Source organism: Sparus aurata, chromosome 22 (genome assembly GCF_900880675.1).
Source record: "Sparus aurata chromosome 22, fSpaAur1.1, whole genome shotgun sequence".
Classification (NCBI taxonomy): domain Eukaryota; kingdom Metazoa; phylum Chordata; class Actinopteri; order Spariformes; family Sparidae; genus Sparus; species Sparus aurata.
The window spans coordinates 1,274,329-1,296,564 of NC_044208.1; the positions used below are offsets into that span (position 1 = coordinate 1,274,329).

Sequence of the window (22,236 nt, forward strand, 5' to 3'; positions counted from 1 at the left end):
ACTGTTGCAGCAAAACCTCTCAGTGTCTTTAATTTATAAACTGCAGCTGCTACTAAAATCAACTTAATACAAGAAAGAATGTGTTATGTCTTCTTTCAAATGTTGGAGTCTACTTTAAGTCAGCGGGTAAGGATCAGCTTCAGTGCGGTTTGACAGGGGACTCTGATGTATTTACAGTGCTAAAAGTAAAAGCATGACCTTTTCAGAAGGACGATTATTCTAATGCTGGGTTATAATTACTGATGTGTTCAGGAGAACATCACTTTAATGTGGAAGCTGGCAAAGGTGGGACTGATCTTATTCTTCTTTTGATGATTATATTTTGTATTCTTTATCAGACTCAGAATTAACTATTCTATAAATATAGTGGAGTAAAAACAGAATATGTGCTTCTGAATTATAGATTCGTAGCGACAGAAGTAACAGAAAAAATGTAATTCAATTCATTCATTCATTCAATTCAAAATGTAAACAATACTTGAGTAGACATACTGAAGTTACTTTTCACCACTGGTGGTCACTCTATACCTGCCTCTACCACAACCAGCATCGGTCTCTTCTGCCCCCTGGTGGATTACAACATCAACAAACATTGTAACACAAAGATGAACCAAAAAATTCAGAATAGATTTTTTTTTTAATTATTTTTACAAATAACTTATCTGTTACAAAGACAGTTTTCCCAGCTAAAATCAAAAAAACACTTTAGAAATCCAAATTATCTTTTTCCATTGATAAAACATGAATAAACTGCCTCTTCACACCAAGGTGCAGGTAAAGCTGAAAACTGGTTTCTTTGGGTTGGAAGAAGAAAAAAGTATGGCGTTAAGTGCTTAAGAGACAATAATTAATCTTCTACTTTTAAATGGGTTTAAACAATACTAAAATTTAGGTTTAAAAAATGGCACTTGGGTGTGACAGAATAGATTATCAATACAAATTCAATAATTCTAAAGGCACTGATGCAAAGCAAAATTTTCACAAATGTGGAAAATAAAAAAACAAAGTAACTACTCCAGAGTTAAGGTAAGTTAATGACCATAAGTAAACTTTAGAAACACCCTCATTAATAAAAGCTTAGGAGGATGAAAAGAGCCAAATAAAAAATAAGAGTATACAAAGTGGACAGTCGTGTTGTGCTTGCATTTTGACAAAAAATGTTTTTACCTTATCTGCTTCCAAGATGTAACTGTGACCTGCTGTCTAGTAGACATGGGACCCATGACAGTATTTCTACATCATAGAAACAGAAGCATATTCACTTTGATAACTCACAAAAACCCAATTCAGGTGCACAGCAACATGGAAACGTTGAAGCCAATCAGCTGTTCCAGGAGCACTCTGATCTGCAGTAACATCCTGATTGTACTGGAAAATGAGTGTCTCTTTGCACTGAGGTGTAGTCGTCCCCACACATTAAACCTACATTCCAGTTGTCAGATAAGATGGCAGTTTGTAATTTTGCTTTTTGACCCCTTCCCTCCCCCAACAGTCCCCACATATTTGGTGTCCTGGAAGAAAAACACTAACAAAAAAGGCTGCATCTGCAGATCGTACACAGGAAACTCAGCAATTACACAAGTGATGAACGGACCGGGCAGATGTAGCTTCATGATGACTGCAAGGGTTTTTACTGCTCTGCTCCTCTCCTTCTGCAAGGCTTCAACTCTCACAGAAATCAAGTAAAAAGCTTAAAAAAGGGAGCATGGTGCTTATTTGTTTGAAAGAGGGAAACAACAAACAAGACAAAAAGTTATTAAAGTCTATAAAGCTATACTTACAGGAAATACAAGTGATTCATAGTGTGAGGAAGAAGGCTTTTAAGGCACATTCTAAAATTATGTACAGTAAAAAGCTCAAGGGGACTTTCTGCCACCGTGTACTGTACACAAAGCATGCAACTTAATTTCTTTTTTCATTAACTCATGTCTGAAGAGATAGGATACTGATGGGGGAGGACAAGAGGCATGTTTGAGTGGCAGCAACACTGCCACTTCCCCCTTTGACATCCTCTACAAACAGCAAACAAACCTTTAAGTCCACCATTAGTCTGTTAGTTTTCCCTTCAGATGGAGCGGCTGAACACAGTTCCCAATCCCCCGCTCATGCCACCACAGAGCAAGAAAAACAAAAAAATTCAATCAGCAAAAGGCACATTGGCACCTGTGTTGTGTGTGAATGTATGTGTGTAGGTGTGTGTATGTGCGCTGTCACACTGCAGGGCCACACTCGTAATACTGTAAGTGGGAGCAGCGAGGTATCCCCAGTGTCACCCGTCGAGCAGAGAAGGGGGAGGTGACCCCACGCCATCCAAGTCTCTTAAGGTGAGGTATCATCCGACTCTGCCAGCCTTTATGAAAAAACACAAGCTGTAAACACTATCCAGTCAAGCCTTCAGTGGACAGCATTCTAAGAACCTTAAACAGGAGGAAAAACAAAAAAACAAAAAACTAAAAAATCCAGGAAAAAAGGCCGCATGGTGCACGGTGACTACGACCCGTCTGAGTTTTCATACAACAACACAGAAACAGAGAGGGCCCTTTTATATTCTAGTCTGGTAGAAGACGGGTGGGCAGAGGAGGGGGCGGCGCGTCGCAGCCTTGTTGGCTCAGAAGTGCCGTGGGAACTCGCACTGTTCACAGCGGTTGAGGGCGGGATGGTTGAGGAAGGTGCAGGCGGTGCAGCTCCACTGCAAGCCCTCGTCCTCCTCCTGGTCTGTGGCGGGCTTCACAACCTTACTGCCCGGGTCTAAAGAAGAGAGGAAGAAGAAGGAGGTTAGGACAAGTTTATCTATCAGGAACATCAACATGGCATATACATGTGGCTGTGATGACGTGAACATTTGTGTATTAGTCTGTTTACATGCAGTGCAGTACTGTGGGCAGTAACCTGAAATAAGTCTATAGGCTAAATGGTTAAAAAGAACTTGGATAACACAGCAACAGGTCTTCTGCTCAAAAATGGTAAAAAAAACAAAAACAAACCCTAAAAGAAATTCAGTGCATCTAGTTTAGTTTGACCTCTTTAGGACTCTAAGCAGGCACTCAATTCAGTTCATTTTGCAGGGTTTCGGGTCAAAATTCCCCCTGCTCTCTGCTTCATGTGACTCTGGACAGTGAGGTGTTGCATAACCTGAAAATGCTGCATTTCAGTCTTCTTTTACATAAACTTAATGTTAGCAATTCTTTAAATTAAGAACAAAAGAACAACTTAAAGACCTGGTACATTAAAACAAGGAAGATTTTGAATATTGAGGCTCTAAATAAGCTTGTTGACCTTGTAAATAAGAAGATGCATTTTTTGTTTAGTTGAAGCACATTACACTCACACTAGATTATTTTTGAACTAATATGGATCTTTTTTGCTTTTTGTTTTCTTGATCGTGGGTGCAGTAATAGCATAGGAAACTGCAGCTGTGTATGTGTGTGTCCGTGTGGGTGCGCACTTTATAAAGGGATTTAATCCTACAGTGTGTGTGTGTCAGGAGGGAATTAAAGTCTTCTGCTTCCTCTCTGCTCGATCAGTTGTTGGATTCATGCATCGTGTGTGTTTCTGTGTGTGTGTGTGTGTGTGTGTGTTCACTCGTGCATGCTGGCACTGTCATCATTTCTAGGTGTTAGTAAAGGGAATCGGGCCGTTGTTATTGTATGTGCATTTGCTGTATTTTGTTGTATTTTTTCCTGCCAATGAGATGATGGAAAGACGAAGAATGAAAGAAGAGATGGAGGATAGAAGATACCAACCAAGTGGAAGAGGAGTGGAAGGACCAGAAGAGGGCTCCATCATGAGCTCAGAGGTCACATTATATCTACATCCTCCTCTCCTGTCTGGCCCAGGCATAATGGAGCACAGCACAGAGCGAGGCATGAATGGATGACAGGAGGGGGAAGGATAAAGATAACAGAGCAGGTGGGGGGAAGAAGAAAAGTGCAGAGATGATGATATCAGTAGTCAGTTGGCCATAACCAGGGTTGAACCAATATCTTAAAAAATTATTAAAAAAGAGAGAGATTCACAACCAAAACAACTTTGATTTGCTGTGTGACATTTCAAGCACAATGAGGAAGTCTGACGAAGGGCATTGTGCTCAAAACGTCAGCCAGCAAATAAACTTCCTTCAGATGGGGCTTTTTGGTGTGCAGGTCTCTGTTTTTAGACACTGGCTTTCAACATCCCAGATTGCTACAACCATGATGGCATAAATGAAGTTAGTACTATTAACCTTTTAGATTTAGCTTTAGGGTTTATTCTGGTTGTTTGCATATTTGGGCCCGCATGCTCAGTCCAAATCCACACTGTTTCAGTAAACACAGTTATAGGCAACACAACCAACACTGTCCTGTAAGTCAGTAAGTACAGCTTGAGAGCGGAATAAATACATGAATGAATAAACAAATGAATAAATGAGAGGTGGATATCACAAAATACAACTGATTAGTGACCACATGACTGACTTAGAACGAACAATAGCACATTAGGTAATAAATGGAAACAATATACCATATATAATCTATGAATGGGATAACTTGAGGAGACAGTGCTAATGTAGTAAAGCCAACAGTAAGTTAAATGAATACAATCTAAATATATGAAATGCCCAGCCATGACCATGCAATTTTTTCTAAACTTACCAATAGATAAAGTACCTTTGGGTTTGGGTGGGACAGGACCAAGGAATCCAATGTTGTCATAAAAATTATGGATTGCACTGGGATTAAAGTGTGGTCCTTAAAACAGAAGAACAAAGAGTGGAACCACAGGTTTACTCTCCATTTAATATAGGATTTACATTTTTTTAGTTACACCTGCAGTGAGAAAATCCTGTATATAGACCCCAACTGTACACTTTATATAGAACAATCATCACAGTGATGCTAGTGTGTGGCAGGATGTTAAAAATCAACCATGTGTTGCATTTCCAGCGACTCTAAAACATGCACAGAAAACAATACACAAACCGGGGTATCGGGTTGGTCTGATTAACCCACAAACAAAACCCAAAGGAGGAGGAGCTGAAACAAAAAAAAAAAAAAATCACAGTAACAATAATAAATGATGAATATCAGGGAACAATCCTAATAAACAATTACAGCCATCACTATGCACTACAACCATTAGTGGTGTAAAAGTGTATGTAGTCATCCTGAATCCTGTTGTCTGTACCAAACAGTTGTGACGTCATGGTATGTAAGCATGGTGGTGTATGCATCATGCCATGGTGAGAGCATAAGAATAACCGTACTGATCCACACTCCAAGCTAAAGTGGAAACATTGCACATAATAGCTGTTTTTCAACCACTAGCCATTAAACAACAGAGGCAGAAGAGAACGCAAAAAAAGGAAGATGAAGAAGACACTGTGACTATGAGCTATGGTCAGTTCAAATGAGACTCCGGAGCTAGCAAACCTGACTGCTTCTTTCAAATCGGCTGTGTGGAAAGATTTCGGAGGGAGTGGATCAGACAGTGTGTTGGTGTTGTACGACAGTTGTATGTGAGTAGAAACATGTCAGACATTGCATATTTGATGGTATCATCCAGATGTGTCAATCACCAGTGCAAGGCAAAAAACCCCCAACAAAGACCAATTTCTCCCTACTGTTTAATGCAACCTCTAGATGTGAAAGCACATGAGGCCAAAGACATACTGAAATATGACTTGTGTTTAAGTGGAGCAACTATAACCTACACTACTCCCAGTTGAAAATACATGAAAACTAACCTTATGCATTTGGAAGGGTTTTTTGGGCTGCTGAACATAACCGTGCCACCAAAACCAAGGTATCTACCGAACTGTGACTTCTGTGTACCCCAACTAACTAGGAAGTCACAGAACATTAAAACAATCTAAATCACAAAAGATGAGTGTGACTTTACTCCATAACTGGTTACAGCAAATGTCTGGGATTAAATCCTAGTTCTCACCAGATTCATGACTTTAGTAGGTGAGAGGTAATATTCATTCATTCATTTGCCTCTCTTCACGGGCTGGTTGGTGGCTCGACCTCTGATGGCAATGGAGTGCTGCCAGGGGGCCAATAAATCCCTTGTTACCAACCAGCAACAGGATGTAATTCAGGAAGAGCTGGTAGTTAACAGCACAATGGCAGCAGGTTGACTGCGTGTGTTTGGAGAGGATATGAGCAGGCCTGACTGTGCGTTACAGCTGCACAGGATCACTCAATGACTTGCTGTTGACTTTATCAATACAGAACACAGTCATTTACAGGTGCTGTGTGCAAGTTTAAAATACCCAAATAGCTGCAAATATTCTATACTTAATATCAGAGAGAGGCACACACAGAATCCTACCTTTCGTTTGAAGGAGATCGATTTCTTTGGTGAGGCAGTCGATGTCGATCTGCAGTAACCTGTTTTTGCATCGCAACTGCTTCATCTCCTCGAGCTGAAAGAGAATGAGGCAGGAGGGGATGATGGATTAGTTGCCACACAGGCTTGACATCCTGCTTTAAGTCAATGGAACACATCTTTGAGTGAGTGAGTGAGTGAGTGAGTGTGCGTGAAAGCTGCTTCAATCTCTGAGCTGGCTCGCCTCAGTAAACAACTCTGAACCAAGGAGCTACTGAGCTCAGCAACACAAGGCAATTAACCCTTTACAGCCACTCTGACTCAACAAAAAACTAGAGGCTCTTCATCTGAAGCTGAGACCAACAAACTCACAGCTGCAGTTCTGACATGAAGTTGAAAATGAATAAAAAACAGTTACTTTATGTTTTTTATGAACTGTCACTATGCCTGTTCCTGCAGTTTCTCTCAACTCACTGCAGAGCTCCAGAATGAACTTTGAAGTCAATCTGACATAAACTGTGAGTTCTTTTATCTGATGACTCTTAATGACATACATTTCTGAGTTAACTGCTAATCAAATCATGATTAGAACTTGACAGATGTGCCAATGAAAGACATTGGATAGAGTTTCTTGACATTTTCCCTTTAAAACTTTTCTACATTCTACCTGGTGTTAGCTGAGAAATATCACCAAATGTAGTTATATCATACTATACCTGATGATTATGTGAGTTGGCAGGTTTCCCAAAGAAACAAGATATTTTCCAATGTTAGATAGAGAATTCTTCACATTCAGAGATTAATATGTTCGGAGACCTTTATCTTAAAACTATACACTTGTTTCTCATGACTTTTCTATCTGCTCACCATCTCTGCTATGTCACTCTGTATTTCATGCTGTCAAATTGATGTTTAGTGTATTGACTGTGCCACTTAAATATCAGTAAAGACTTGTTTTAGTATCAGCCTGATCCTAATTCAGCCTCACCAAGTTTTGAGCTCACTGGCAAACCTATGTAGCTTGCCCTGTATTACTGTACAAAATATGGAGTGGAGCAGAGTTGAAAACAACTTGTTACTGTAAGCCTCTACCTCTCCTCACATTTCATATCATTATTACCTCCACCAATGTTTTTATCCATGTCAGTTTGGGTGTTGGTTTGTCAGTAGATTACACAAAAACAACTGAATGGATTACCACATATCAAAACAATAATTCAAAAATGGACAATTACACATTTGAAATCCCTGAATAATCTTACAGAAGGAATCTGGGAGGCTGAGTTGGATCTCTCCATCCGTCTCCTGGTCAGGTCGTTCTCCATCTCGTTGACCTCCTCTTTTAGCTTCTCCAGCTTCTTCTTCTTCAGCTCCAGCTCGTGCCACAGCCTATCCATGCGGGCCTTCTGATGGACCAACAACGCTGGACACCCCCCCCCCCCCCCCACACACACACACACACACACACACACACACCCGCACGCACACACACACACACACACACACACACACACACACACACATCAGCAGCTGTTTTCTTCTGTTCTATGTTCATGTACTTTTTTTTTTTACCCCGATCCGAGTCCTTTAATATTTAGTAAATGCCGATACCGAGTCCCGATCCGATACTTAGCCTAAACTTATATTTTACTGGATAATACAGCTGCATTAACAAAAACAGTATCTGCATCCAAGCCCTTCCTTAATAGATTTTTTTATTTTGTTGAAACAAAGTATATACTTTATATATGGCTTTGTATATGGCTCTTTCTTATTCTGCATATGCTATTGCAACATTGTCCTCCACCTTCCTTGTGTTAGCAGGTGAGTCTGTGACGCTGCACTGTGACAGCAGACCCTCGTGTACAGCCAGCTGAAGTGCGTGAGACGCAGCCCACGCTTGGTACCTCCATATCATCCATTGCTTTTTTCATATTCCTTATGCTGTCACGTAAAATGACGTGGACGTGTTGCTTGTCTATTTCACACGCATTCAGCATCTCCTCCTGTTTTACATGCTCTGATGTATGAGACCCACAAAACTAGTGTGCATACCTGCACGTTGTAACTGGAAAGTGGAGTCAATGTAATGTAATGCCGAGATGGTAGGGCATACCGGGGATTCAAAAACTCCAGATGATTAAGAAAAATCTGATCCTCTACCATGGAGATGAGCTGCTTATCCAGAGTGATGAATTTAGTTATCTTCTCTGTAATATTTCATCGTATCAAATGAGTAGTATTAAATGCAGCTCTTTTGTTACCCCCTCGCGAAACAGATGTATTGCAGATGTTACAATTTGCTTTCTAATTTAAAATATTTCCACACTGCATACATTTTATCCACAGGTTTACCACAGTAACGTTATGTGCGTGTCTGACTTCTGCCACAAATTGTGCTCTGACTTCAGCCTTGGGTCCACGTTCAAAATTGCCGATCCCTGATCAGTGGAAAATGCCCATATTGCCCTGATCCTGCAAATCGGATCAGGACATCCTTAATTTTGCATGATCATCAAAAGAGGGAAATGTTGAGTGAGAAAACTGAGAAACTGCCTATAACTAAAAGTGGTAGATCAAAACGAAGGCTGATAATCCCTTCCAGGAACAGTAGGTGTACAGCACTGACACTTTTTCATCACACAGGCTAATCTCTGCACACACCAGTCATACCAGTTTTCAGCATAATTCTCTGTGCATAAAAATATCTGAGTGTACGGAGATACAGAGAAGCCACATCAGATCCCTCACGTTGTCCATAGGTCTGTATTTCATCACCTGCTGTAGTAAGACTGCTGTCGGCACATTCTGCTGCAGTGCTTAATACAAAACCTTAACCATGCACATGATCTGCTCAAGTCTCTACAACATGTTTCCTATAATTCATGATAGTTCCTGCATCTGTTGACAGGTTGTAACACCTCCTACACACACATTCAGTGATAAGCAACTGCCTTTTCCACTGCTACACACATGCCACTTCACAAATTACAGGAAGATGGCAGACTGGTGATCATACATTAGTTCTCGTGTGAAAATGTCTTCTAGCTACACTGTTACCTACGCCACGCAGTAGGAGAGAATGAGCTTAGTGTTCAAGAAGGGAATGGAAAAATGGGGATCTCAAACAGCCGAACACTCGTAGAGCTAAATATAGTGTGAACATTGAAAAAAGCCAAATGAAGATGACTATTATATATTATATGAGCTGCTGATTTTAGTTCAGCTACAATGAGGCCAGATGTGTCACAATTGAACAGTCATTGTGTTTGGCTCTCTGATTCACCATATGATCAGTGTTGGGTATAGCGGTGTTACAATAAATGGCGTTACTAATGGCGTTACCTTTTTTCAGTAACGGGTAATCTAACTAATTACTATTTCCATTGTTACAATGCCGTTATAGTCTACTGGAAATTTCTTGAACCTAGAAATTGTGTTTCCTATAAACGATTGAAATGTAATCTATAAGCCTAGTGGATGAAATTCAACTTGGTTGCTAAGAGTTGCATGTTGGGCAATTTGCTTAATTGGCATAATGAGCTAATTAAGGGGAGACACTACAGATGAAGAATAGGGACATTCTTTTTAACTAATATATATGACCATGAAACTTCAAGTTAACTAGAAGCAAAATTAGAGCTATTTTCAGTTTCTCGCAATTAAGGGGAAACGTGGCAGGCAAAAACACTATTTTTTATGCACTGACAATTTTGAGATTTTGGGTTATTTTGCTTGAATAACATGTCTTCTTTCAGACTAGTGGAAAGAAAACATCCAAAATACACATTTAGGTGTTCATTTTACTTCACTTTGTCTATTTCCTTCTACAGATTTCTTATACAATACATTTGTTTAAAGGTCGTTTTCTCAAACTGAGTTTTTTCTCATACTCTGAGCCAAAAACCTCCACACTTCAGAAGCACTTACATACACCAAACTTTCCAGTTTAATTCCTATCTATATCATGAAGGTTTTAACTGAGGGGTTTGTTCATATATCATTCATAGCCTGATTTATATAACATTTTTTTTTTCAAAAAAACAGGGCGAAAAAAGTTTTTTTTATGGCTGTTGACAGTATTTTCTGTTTTCTGTTTATGTTTTATGAGTGATAAAAAGAGATATCCAAAATTCCCTCTGTAAAAACCTTTGGCTATAATATGTCAACAAAATGAAACAAGAATTTTGAACCTGGCTTTATCCAATGTTTAGATTTATGTTCCGGAAATGTATGCAAATTGGCACATATTTAATTAGATAATGCATAATTTGCATATTCAAACATACAATTTCAGAAAACTCATAATGCAAAAAATAATTGTCTTAATGTAGGTAATCAACTGGGGAAGTTTCATGGTCATATATATTAATTAAAAAAAATGTCCCTATTCTTCACCTATAGTGTCTCCCCTTAATTAGCTCATTATGCTAATTACTCAAATTGCCCAACATGCAACTTTTACCAACCAAGCTTAATCTCATTTGCTAAACCTATAGATAACATTTTAATAATAAAAGTTCATAGGAAACAACATTTCTGGGTTTAGTATGGGCCATATAGGGGTTTCCAGTAGACTGTTACCGTTACCGACTTTTAAAAAACTGAAGCTGCTAATTGAAGCTGTTGTCATCCGACTCAACTCTCAGCCACCGGAGCTGCAGAGCTGTTTATTTTATTACTTTTTTTAGCCTGGCTAGGGAGGGAGGGGCGGGACAGCCACATAAGTGATGGTCAATCAGAGGTAGTGTTCAGTTAACACACAATCCACACACGCACACAGCAGCCTCGCACACACACTAACTAGCAGCGGTCAGCTGCAGCAATGGCGAGTCCGGAGGGAAAGTTGGCGTTTTCAAAGTTAAAATAAAGACACTACTTTAATCTCTTTTGTCCACGTCCGTTGTAAGCAACTCTAATCTAATAAATCATCTCTGAACGACACACGCTTCTACAAAACTAGTGGCCAAAAACACTGTTGTTGACACTGTTGATGATGACAGCAGGCCAGGTGTGGCTAACGTGAGCTCCGCTAACAAAGAAGGACACGGAGCCGTCCAAGCAGCTACAGCTGGATTTTTCTGCTCCAGCTTGACACATACTTAAGTGAATGCAATGATAGACAGGTATGTTGTTGAGAACATGCTCCTGTTATCAACACCTGACTCAGACTCCTTCAGAGCACTCACTGGCAAAAATATTGGGGAGAACAGGGGCCGGTCCGCCATGCAGGAAGACATTTTACAAATACATGGATGCCGAGTATGCTAAAATGAATGCCGAACTCAAAAAGGGGAATAATTAAAAGTAATGCAACAGTTACTTTTCCTGGTAACTAGTTACTTTTATAGTGGAGTAATTCCGTTACTAACTCAGTTACTTTTTGGAAGAAGTAACTAGTAACTGTAACTACTTACTTTTTAAAAGTAACGTGCCCAACACTGCTTATGATTCACATTATTATCATTTAATTCATTAATAGACTGATTAAACCTAAATGTGTAAGAGAATGTAATGTAAGAACAAAACAGTTGACACTTCATGTCCTGTGGTGTGACCATTGTGCATTCACACATTGCGATTTCAATGCTGAAACGATATGCTGTACAGCTCTCCTTAAAACACCATCCAGATTTATCATTTCACAAGATATACCGTTTTAAGTTAGTGGCATCTAGCGCTGACGTTTCAGATTGCAACCAACTGAACTTAAAAAACCCTCACCTGGGGCAGGCAGGTGGTTGAGTGGTTTAAGCGCATGCCATAAACGCAGCCGACCCCGGTTCGATTCCGGCCGGAGGTCCTTTGCTGCATGTTACATTCCCCTCTCTCTCCCATATTTCCTATCTGTCTACTGCTTAATAAAGGTGTCTATGCCAGAAAAAAATCTTAAAAAAAAAAAACCTCACCATGCTCCTACTACAGTGGCCAAAAACATTCAGGCCTTCTCTGAAAGCAGTGGTTGATATGTCTGTGTTTGGGGTAGATTCTGCATCAATGCATTAACATAGCATAATCAGAAGATTGCACCCTATGTTGAGTGGGAGAAGTTGTAAAGTTACATTGCAATGCTGCTCTCTTGCATTGAAACCTGGGTGAACATAACACTAACATTACAAGTCAATTATGGGCAGTGAGTGATGACAGAATCTGGCCACATTTGGATTTTACGAACAGAGAGGTACGTGCCTTTAGCTTAGCCGTCCAGCTCAGGGAGAGGTGTGTGCTGAAGGGTAATGTTTTTGACACTTGTAATGCACTGCAGACACATTTATGTTTGCTTTTTGTAATATAATGTTTATGTACTGAGGTGGGTCTGAGAAATATTGGTATTAAAAAGATTCATATTTTATACTGAACACCGTCGCAGTCTGATATTTTAAAAGGACTTTCAAAATAAAATGGAAATTTAGATTTATCTAAATGCTTGTAGTTAGATACTAGCAGTTCTTAGTTTCAGGTGAATATACACAAATAGAAACTTCATGTTACTAATTATGAAGATTCTACTTAGCAAACCCATCCCACTATTTCTTGTCATTTCAAGTAGTCTACAACAGATGATAGACAGTTCTTTACTCAGACATCAACAGGAACCTGTCTTACACCTGATTAGATGAACATATCACTCTCTTGATGTCGGTTGTCTGTTCCAATAACTGTCAAACTCGAAAAACTTGGTAGTTCCTCTACATTACAATGTCTAGTTATTCCTAAACTCTGCACTAAATCCAGCTGAGGTGACAAATGGGTCATGCAGTTACAGAATCTCCAACGCCCGCCTTTAATTGTTGTTTTTGAGTTTCAGGAATTTGGGGAGGCAATGAGTCACACTATTATCCAATATTATCAGTGAATGACCTGGTATGCATCTGACTGAATGAATTCTGTTTCAGGCTGTGTGATATTACTAACCAACTAAACCAACAATAACAAACACATAAAACAAATATATGGGTTCAAAAAACATACAGGCTCAAAAGGAATGCTTGCAGATTAAAAAGAGTCATTTCTTTTGGCACCAGGTGTTACATCAGTTTAAATCAAATAACACTAAAGTCTGTGGTCTGTAGGACACCTTCACTGATCAATCAGAACTGTCATCAACACAATTATGTAATTACAATAACGTTATTCTGCTGCCAAACAATAACACTCTTGCTGTGAATTGTGCACACATTAATGTTTAGTTAATAGTCAGGTGGTGACAGGTGCTGCATTATCAGGTACAACATGACTCAGTTGGAGTCAATAAAGTAGGAGAAAAGTGGGCTGCTGAGGGTCAGCAAAGTCAGCACGCCCACTGTGAAACCCCTTTTGGTGGTAGTCACGGCAGTGCGGGAGCCACAGCCGGTGACTCACACGTAATACAGTGAAAAGTCCAAAAAAGGAAACAGCAGTGTGCTCGGACACGTTTGACTCACACTACAGAATCCGCCAGTCTCAGGGGTCGTCGGAGCAAACACAGCATTCAGTGCGGAGGACTCACACTGCTGTCACCACACCAGCCCTCACTGAGCGAGTCACCTATGCTTTTATCTACCTCATGGACACGCAGCAGTGTTTCTCCACTGGCTAAGCGTTGGTGACAGCAAGTATACTCAGTTTGGCTCAAGACTTGCATTACACTCAATGTTATGGAAAGAGACTTTAAAAACATACAGTATACTTTAGAGTAAAATTACTTTCTTGGCAGGCTCCAGTGGAAAAAGCATTTAGACCCTCTGCTGGGAGCAAAAAAACTGAGTAGTATTATTCATTGTTAAGGCTGCTTGAAAAACATCTTTTTTTGCCTCATCATCACTATGTGCTCTTTAGCCATTTGCTAAACAACCAATAAACAGTAAAGCAGAGGTCTAAGAATATATCAGAGGCCTACCTGATGATGATTCACAGTATACACAATTTTTTGGACATCTTTGTCTGTTTGGTTCAAGCTGTGGACGTTAATTCCTTATCTAAAGTATGTATTCACAAACTTGTTGATCTGAGTAAGTAGCTTTAAGAAACTGTCTGACACCACTTTGCAAAACTGGCAATTATGCAAGTATTAAAAAGTAAAAATAATCATAAAACTAAGTCAATATGTATTAGGAAAAGAGTCTGTTATGTTATTTTTGTCAACTTGTGAATGCTTTAACTCTCATTTTTCTATGTTTAGTGTTCTATATGGCCATAAAGATTGGGATCTTGATCACTGATGACACTCAGCATTGCTCACCTTGTGTGTATGCTGCATCATCAGAGCCCATGCTGAGTCTGCGAGGCTCACTTGGCCTCTCCCTATGTGGCGACAGCGGGTCTGACAGATGGAGGGGGTCTGGCTCCACAAAGTGGTGGTCTGAAGGTAGGCTGAGGAGGTTGTTGGGCTCAAAAGTAGGGGACACAACTCCTGGGGACACGGCTGGGGGCTTATTGGGGGACACCGTGATTTTAAAAGTGTATTTGGTGTTGGGCTGAGTCACCACCACACGTGGGGAAGAAGCTGTGCCACCCCCTCCCACAGAGGCACGGGATTTAGGGGGATGGTGGTGAATGTAGGCGGGGCCCATGCTCACTTGGCCCCCCATGTTCCTGGCCCCCGAGGGCCCCTGCAAGGGTGGGTTGGCTGAGATGTAGACTGTGGGAGGGTTCCTACCCCCACTGTCATCGCTGGAGGCGTTGGCAGAAATGTAAAATTTGGGTTGGGAGCGGGAGCCGGTTGAGGCCACAATGGCCTCCTCAGAGGGAGTGGTAGCAGCAGTAGGCGGGCTGGCAGAGATGTAAACAGTGGGCTGGCTGCGGCTCAGACCTGGGCCTCCAATGGAGAGAGGGGTAGTGGGGACAGTAGCCACCCCAGTTGAAGAGGAAGAAGAGGAAGGGCAGGAGGAGGAGGTGGAGCAGGACCGTGGCCCGCTGCTTGTTCGCAGCACGGCTGTTGTAGTTGTGGAGTTGCTCCTCTGAGGAGATTCAAGTTTGATCTCTATCTGATTCTTCCGTGGGCCAGTGGAGATGTTCTGGATGTTGTACTGACTGATTGTGGACAGGGAGGTGGGCATGACAGAGGAGGAGGAGGAAGAAGAAGAGCATGAGGAGACACCGGAGGAAGAGGCCTGGCTTCCGGTGGGAAGAAAGGAAGGTGCCTGGGGGTTTGTGGGAGAGCTGATTGGCATGTAGACATGAGAGGTTTGGTGGCCCTGGGTCTGGTGCTGTGAGGTATGTGAGGAGGCGTGCTGAGGGCCGGACCAGGAGCCGGACAGGGAGGACGGGTGTGAGATCTGGTAGATCTGCTGCTGGGGCTGGGAGGTTGGGCTGTACTGTGCCCTGCCTCCCTGCGGCTGGTTCTGCCGGGTCGTACCGGTCTGGCTAACATAGGGCCTGATATAGATAGAGTTACCCTGTGGACTGCTGAGGCCCGACTGTGGCCCACCGTGTATGTGCAAAGAAGTGGGAGTGTTGCGGCCTGTCTGGATATTAGGGGCTAGAGTCACGGTAATGGGGTTGAAGCGGGGTGTCTGCTGGGCACCCATACTCGTTCCTTTGACACCTAGAGGGTAGAGTCCGAGGTGCTGTGGAGGCTGTGGTTTGCGTGTGGGCTCCATCCCACCAAATACATTGAGGCTGGAGGGCACCTGCACTGGGGCTGACTGGGGCTCCTGCTGAAAGAAGTCACTGGCCTGGCCTGTCTGGAGGGGCCCGTCACTCAGGCTATGGGCCAGAGTCCGGCTGCCGTTCATTCTCAGGCTGTCCCGAACTGGGGCCACATGCACATTCTGAGACTGCAGGCCCAGGTTCAGCTGGGTCATGTGATTACGAAGCCTGGTGAAGGTGGGGTCGTCAGAAAAGCTAAGATTCCCGTCCTCACTATACAGGTAACCTGGACTGACCTGGGACAAGTATTCACAGCAGGCGTCCAAATTGTTGTTGTTCTGAAAGGAAAGATAGAAGGATTTAACTTATTATTCAGTATCAAAGTTTCAGGTGAAGGCAAAGATAATAACATTCATACCTACACTATACCATCAACATTATTAACCAACTTATTAAACTGTAACTTTTCTGTATACTTTCTGTTTTGTCTAGCTTGCTTATACATCTTGGTTTAGGAAACACAGTTGTGGCCTTCCCTGGTTCATTTGTTATACTAACCATATGGAGGTACTGACACTCAAACAAACAGGCTGACATCAAACAAAGTTTAATTAACATTGAGTTACCACTCATTTGTAATTTTCCTTCAGTTTCTATCTTGCACCTTTGTCCTGTTATGTTATGTTTGATGTTAGGTCTGTATTCATTTCGGTCCTTCTCTTAGCAATACTATGAGGCACATTTATTTCTTTTTTCAAACAATTCTTAGCAGTAAAGCTCAGTCAACACACGACTTTTGAGGCTGATACCAGTTAGATGTAATAACTAGGGATATCCCGATCCGATCTGTAGGATCGGGATCGGAGCCCATCTGGGCATTTTTCTGCTGATCGGTATTGGCAATTTTGAACGTCGACCTAAGCCCGATATATATATTTTTTTTAACATCAAAGCGCAATTTGTGGCAGAATGCAGACGCGTGTGTAGCGTTACTCTGGCAAACCTGTGGATAAAATGTCTGCAGTGTGAAAAGAACTTAAATTAGAAAGCGAAAGCAGTCTGCCATCTGCCGTTTTGCAGAGCTGCATTTAATACTACTCAGTTGATATGGAATATACAAAACAAACACTCAAAGAATACAACGTGTTCACTTGAGAGTACAGGCAAGGACACGAAGCAGCAAACAGTTGCGGATACTTTCAAAAGTTAAGAGAAATATCCTCAGCGACATGTCCACAAATATTACAGAGAGGGTCATCAAATTAATCTCTCTGGATAACCAGCTCATCTCCGTGGTGCAGGATCAGGGTTTTCTTCTACATCTGGAGTTTTTGAATCCCCGGTGTGCCCTACCATCTCTGCATTACATCACACTGACTCCACTCTCGAGTTACAGCGTGCAGGTATGCGCACTAGTTTGGTGGGTCTAATACAGCAGAGCATGTAAAACAGACAGTTGAGGAGATGCTAAACGCTGTGAAATAGAAACGCAACGTGTCCACGTCATTTTATGTGACAACGTAAAGAATCTCTCTATAAAAGCAAGGAATCTCTGTCTGTCTGTGTGTGTTTGCCTCAAATATCTCTGCGGATCAGGATCAGACTGACCTGAGACTTTCAACAAGGCTGCTGCGTGGTTCAGTGGTGTGCAACGTTGCATTTGTTTGGACTACAATGACACCGTGAATAAATGTTTCCATAAATGCTTAACGAATTCCGTTAGCATTGCTAACCATAGCCACTATAGTCACGTGCGCACCAGAGCCAATCCCTGCAGAGCCCACCCGACCCCCCACCTTAAGAAACAAGTGGAGGGGAGTGTCAAGATGGCGGAGTGAGCGGCTGCATATTCAGCAGGGGCAGAAAGAGTTTACTTTTAAAGTCCTAATTTTGGCATTTGAAAGAACCAACAAAACAAGGAAACACAGGAAACCAACCCAGCATCAGGAAACAAGTTTTTGAACCAGCTAAGTTACACAAGAAAGTTCCGAACTTTGCACCGAATGAAAAAGGCTAATGGCTAACGCTAAAAACATTACCATGTTGGACCACAACTATGCAAGAGGCATGCGATGAAACACGATATAGGAGATGGAGATACAAAAAGGGATTACTAATGAACACACGCCACTGCCGAGTCCGAACCCAAAGAAAATCAAGAAGAAGGACACGAAAGAAAAAGAAATGGAGGTGAGCAACAAAAGTATTTTCGAAAGCTGTTCAAGCAGTTCTCATGAGATTTGATGAGCAGGACAAGCGGCTCCAAATCTTTGAATCTCGCATAGAGGCCAATTCAAAAGCAGTCGAAGATTGGACATTGGAAAAATGCAGAAGCAAATTGAGACTCTGACAAATGAAAACCGCTCCCTCAAAGAAATGTGCCTTGAAAATGCGAGATATAAAAGACGGTGGGATCTCAGACTTCTGGGCTTGAAAGAAAGAGAAAACGAGGACACAAAAGACGTGGTGGTCGGTATTCTCACAAGGGTGATCCCAGTAGCGGTTGACAACTCAGAGAAATGGTCGACACGGTCCATCGTCTGGGGAAAAAAAATTATGCTGCACATAACAAGATGCCATGGCCCATCATCATACAGTTTGCAACGCGGACGGCCCGAAACAAAGTCTGGAGGAAATCCAAAGAGGCAAGAATCTGCAAAGAAATGAACATCAGCTTCAAGGAGGACTTTTCAAAGGAGGACAGAGAGGCTCGGGCAAAGCTGTGGCCAAAAGTGGAGGAAGCTCGACGCAACGGCAGAAAGGCCTTCTTAAAAGAGGGGTATGCGGTAATTGATGGACGGAGAATTGAGCCTTAATAAGTGGACATGATAAAAATTTAATCTTTCTTTTATTTTGAGGCAACACAGAACTCAGGTTAAACTGCAAGACTTTGTTGGATAAAGAGGTAAAATATGTTCACGGTACACCTTAAGAGATAACCTAATAGAGGTAAAGGTAAAAGGTAAAAAAAAAAAAAAAAAGAGAAAGTTAAGCGGGTTGTAAAGAGAGAGTCAACTAACACTAATAAGTTGATGCATTGGAAATAATATCTTAGGACATCATGCTTATTCCTACGCTCTGTTAACACGTTAAGCGCATTCAAAGACTTTTGGAAGTACAATGTCTGTTTTATTTGTTTCTGTTAATGTTAGAGGTTTAAAAAATATTGTTAAATGCAAGGCTATTTTTTAAAAAAAAAATATTTTGGAGAGAACAAAAGGCAAATTGCTTTTTCCTTCAAGAAACTAATTCGGGAACAACGGATGAAAAACTATGGGAACAAAAGTGGGGAAATAAAATTTTGTTTTCGCATGGAACTTCTCACTCTGCAGGGGTTATAATATTCTTCAACAGACTACCTGGCAAGATAATGGAGCACAAAAGTGATACAGGTGGACACTGGCTTATGGTGGTGGTAGAGATTCATGATCAAAGATTCATTTTAACAGGTTTATATGGTTACAATAATCCAACCAACACCAGAGCCATGATGGAAACTGTGGGAATACTCATAAATGAATGGAAAACTAAATTTATGACTGAAAAGGTGATACTAGGAGGAGAATTTAACATAGCACCAAACTCCTGGATGGATCGAATACCTCATAGAGGTCCACAACCACAATTTGATGACACCTTGTCCAGTTTATGTGCAACAACTAACACAGTTGATTACTGGAGAATGTCAAATCCTACCTCCTTAAAGTACACATGGATCAGTTCTTCAAACAGCATGCACTATTCAAGATTAGACTAGTTCTCCTTGTTCTATTTCTCAAATTTTATGTAAAGATATCTTGGAGTGTGAAATATCAGCATCCCCGCTCACAGATCACTATATGATTAACATAAAAGTTGTGACTATTCAACAAAAAAGGGGATCAGACAATATATGGAAATTTAACAACAGTTTGCTACTTAATAGGGGTTTCTGCAGTCAGGTTAAAACCTTATATCAAAGTGTTCTCACGCTTGAAATGTCAGACCTAAATAAATGGGAATGGTTCAAGTTCAAACTTAAACAGATAGCAATAGAAACTGGAAAAGAATTATCACAAAAAAGAAAATGTAAACAGAAACAGTTAATTGAAAACATTAATACAATATGTAATAAATCAAAACCTTCTGTAGAGGAAAAGCCTAAATTACATGCCCTTCAACTTCATTTAGATTTACTCTATTTAGAAAAGGCAAACGGGGCGTATGTAAGGTCAAGACCTAGGTGGCTCGAACATGGAGAGAAAAAATTCATCATATTTCTTTTGATTAGAAAAACACAAACTAAGTAAAAAGAAGATTTGGAAACTGAAGAAAAATGATCTAATAATTGAAGACCCCAAACAAGTAAATGAGGAAATATGGCTTTTCTATAATAATTTATATAAATCGAACTTCTAAGAAACAGAGTGTGAATTCCTTTTTGGACTGGTCAAAGACAAAATAAAAATATTAAATGAGAGGGAAAAAAATATTTTAGAAGAAAAGTTAAGTAAATCCGAAATTGACACTGCAATGAAGCAAATGAAAAATCGCCAGGAATTGATGGTATAACAATAGAATTCTACAAACTTGGAATGACATCAAAGACTTGTTATATAATGCCTTCATTGAATACATAGAAAAGGATGCTTGTCCCCAACAATGAAAACAGGGTTAATAACTCTACTACCTAAATCAAATAAGGATCTACTGAAACTTGACAACTGGAGACCAATAACTCTGCTCTGCAATGATTATAAAATAATAGCTCTTGTTTATGCTAATCGACTCAAACAGGTTTTGGCTGAATTAGTGGATGAGTACCAGTCTGCTTTCATTAAAGGTAGGAATATTCATAACTACGTCAGACTAATATTAGATATGTAAGACTATCAATCCCTCCTGAAAACAGAAGTCTTTATTCTGTTCATTGATTTTTTCAAAGCATTTGACTCCATAGAACATACATTTCTGATCACTCGAAAAATTTGGGTTTGGGGCCAAATTCTGTGCGATCATTCAAATGTTCTATAATGATATATTGAGCTACATCTCTCTTAATCCAGGAATGACCCCTAAAATAAAAATTCATAGAGGAATTAGACAAAGGCGTCCCATATCACCGAAACTTTTCATCATGTATACGCAAATACTAGCCTATCTGATTGTTAATCATTCGGAAATTAAAGGGATTACCTTTTTTGACAATGAATTTCGTATCAGTCAGTTTGCTGATGATACAGTATTTTTTCTACATGATAGATCCAGGGTTTCCCCTACATGTAACTGACTGTGGCGTACCGCCACAGCAAAATAAAAGCCGCCACACCTTAAAAATTCAGGCATAAATAAATCCAGTGTTAGAGAAAGGAAATATTTTATCGTCGTCTTCCACCGCAGTGTTTGACGTTAACTAGCATGTTGGATATTTAGCTTCATAATTAGCTAGGGGATTAAAATGGTCACTTAGAGCAGAGTCCTACACGGGTCACCGCATCTGACCCGTTTTTCGACAGTAGCACAAATTACATTCCGTACCCGAGCCGACCGGCTATAAATTGATCCCGATGCCCGAAGGAAAATTGGACGGACGCAATTTTTAAAAGTGAAAGTGAGACAGCGTTGGGAATGGGAGTCCAGGGAGGGCGCAAGCACGCATGAATGAGCTCATATGAAATATAAATGCTTATTATTTGTGTCGCTAATAATGACTGATGATAAGTGACGCCTTGAAAATGGCAATCATAAAACCCGACCCGCCTCTCCAGGCGTCCGATCCGATCCGCATCTGTGTCCGACACAGTACATTATTTTTCACCCGTGCAGGACTCTGACTAAGATAACTTCTCTCAAATAATAAAAATAGTATTTCTTCACAATATTAGAGTTCATGATGGCTGCGTGAGAGCATTATAACCGAAGAAAAAAAATGAAATTCCCTAAGTAGCCTATGACTAGCCTAAGTATAAATATTACTTAACCCCCCCGGCGCCACAGTGTCAGAAAATACTGGAGGAAACACTGAGATCTATAATTGAAGAAACATACTGTCCAAAGCTGAGGGCGTTTCAAAACTGGTTTATCCATGCCAGTCCTTATTTGTTGCTCCTCAAACCATTAAGAAAGCAAACTCAATTATATACAATTTTATTATGGAGAAACAAAACACATTATATAAAAAAGTCACAACTAGTCAAAAAAGTAAGCAAGGGAGGTTTAAATAGAATAGAATAGAATAGAATAGTCTTTATTGTCATTGTACAGGAGAGCAGAGACAGAGAGAGAGAGAGAGAGACAGAGAGAGACAGAGAGAGAGACACAGAGACAGAGAGAGAGACACAGAGAGAGAGAGAGACACAGAGAGAGAGAGACAGAGAC

General features: G+C 40.7%; 1 protein-coding gene across 5 annotated transcripts in view; it reads right to left on the reverse strand.

Moving 5' to 3' along the window:
* Positions 1 to 618: 618 nt before the first annotated feature.
* tab2 (TGF-beta activated kinase 1 (MAP3K7) binding protein 2) overlaps positions 619 to 22,236 on the reverse strand; it is a 116,841-nt gene continuing 95,223 nt past the window's right edge. The window contains exons 3-8 of one of the 5 annotated variants that reach the window (XM_030404679.1): positions 14,531 to 16,217; positions 7,572 to 7,732; positions 6,313 to 6,406; positions 4,632 to 4,727; positions 3,744 to 3,827; positions 619 to 2,748 (exon numbers count right to left, since the gene is read on the reverse strand). In XM_030404679.1, the coding sequence (XP_030260539.1) occupies positions 2,609 to 2,748; positions 3,744 to 3,827; positions 4,632 to 4,727; positions 6,313 to 6,406; positions 7,572 to 7,732; positions 14,531 to 16,217 (2,262 nt within the window). In that variant the 3' untranslated portion in view covers positions 619 to 2,608. The remainder of the gene's footprint in view (positions 2,749 to 3,743; positions 3,828 to 4,631; positions 4,728 to 6,312; positions 6,407 to 7,571; positions 7,733 to 14,530; positions 16,218 to 22,236) is intronic. The other 4 variants (XM_030404680.1, XM_030404682.1, XM_030404681.1 and 1 more) reach the window with 4 other exon arrangements.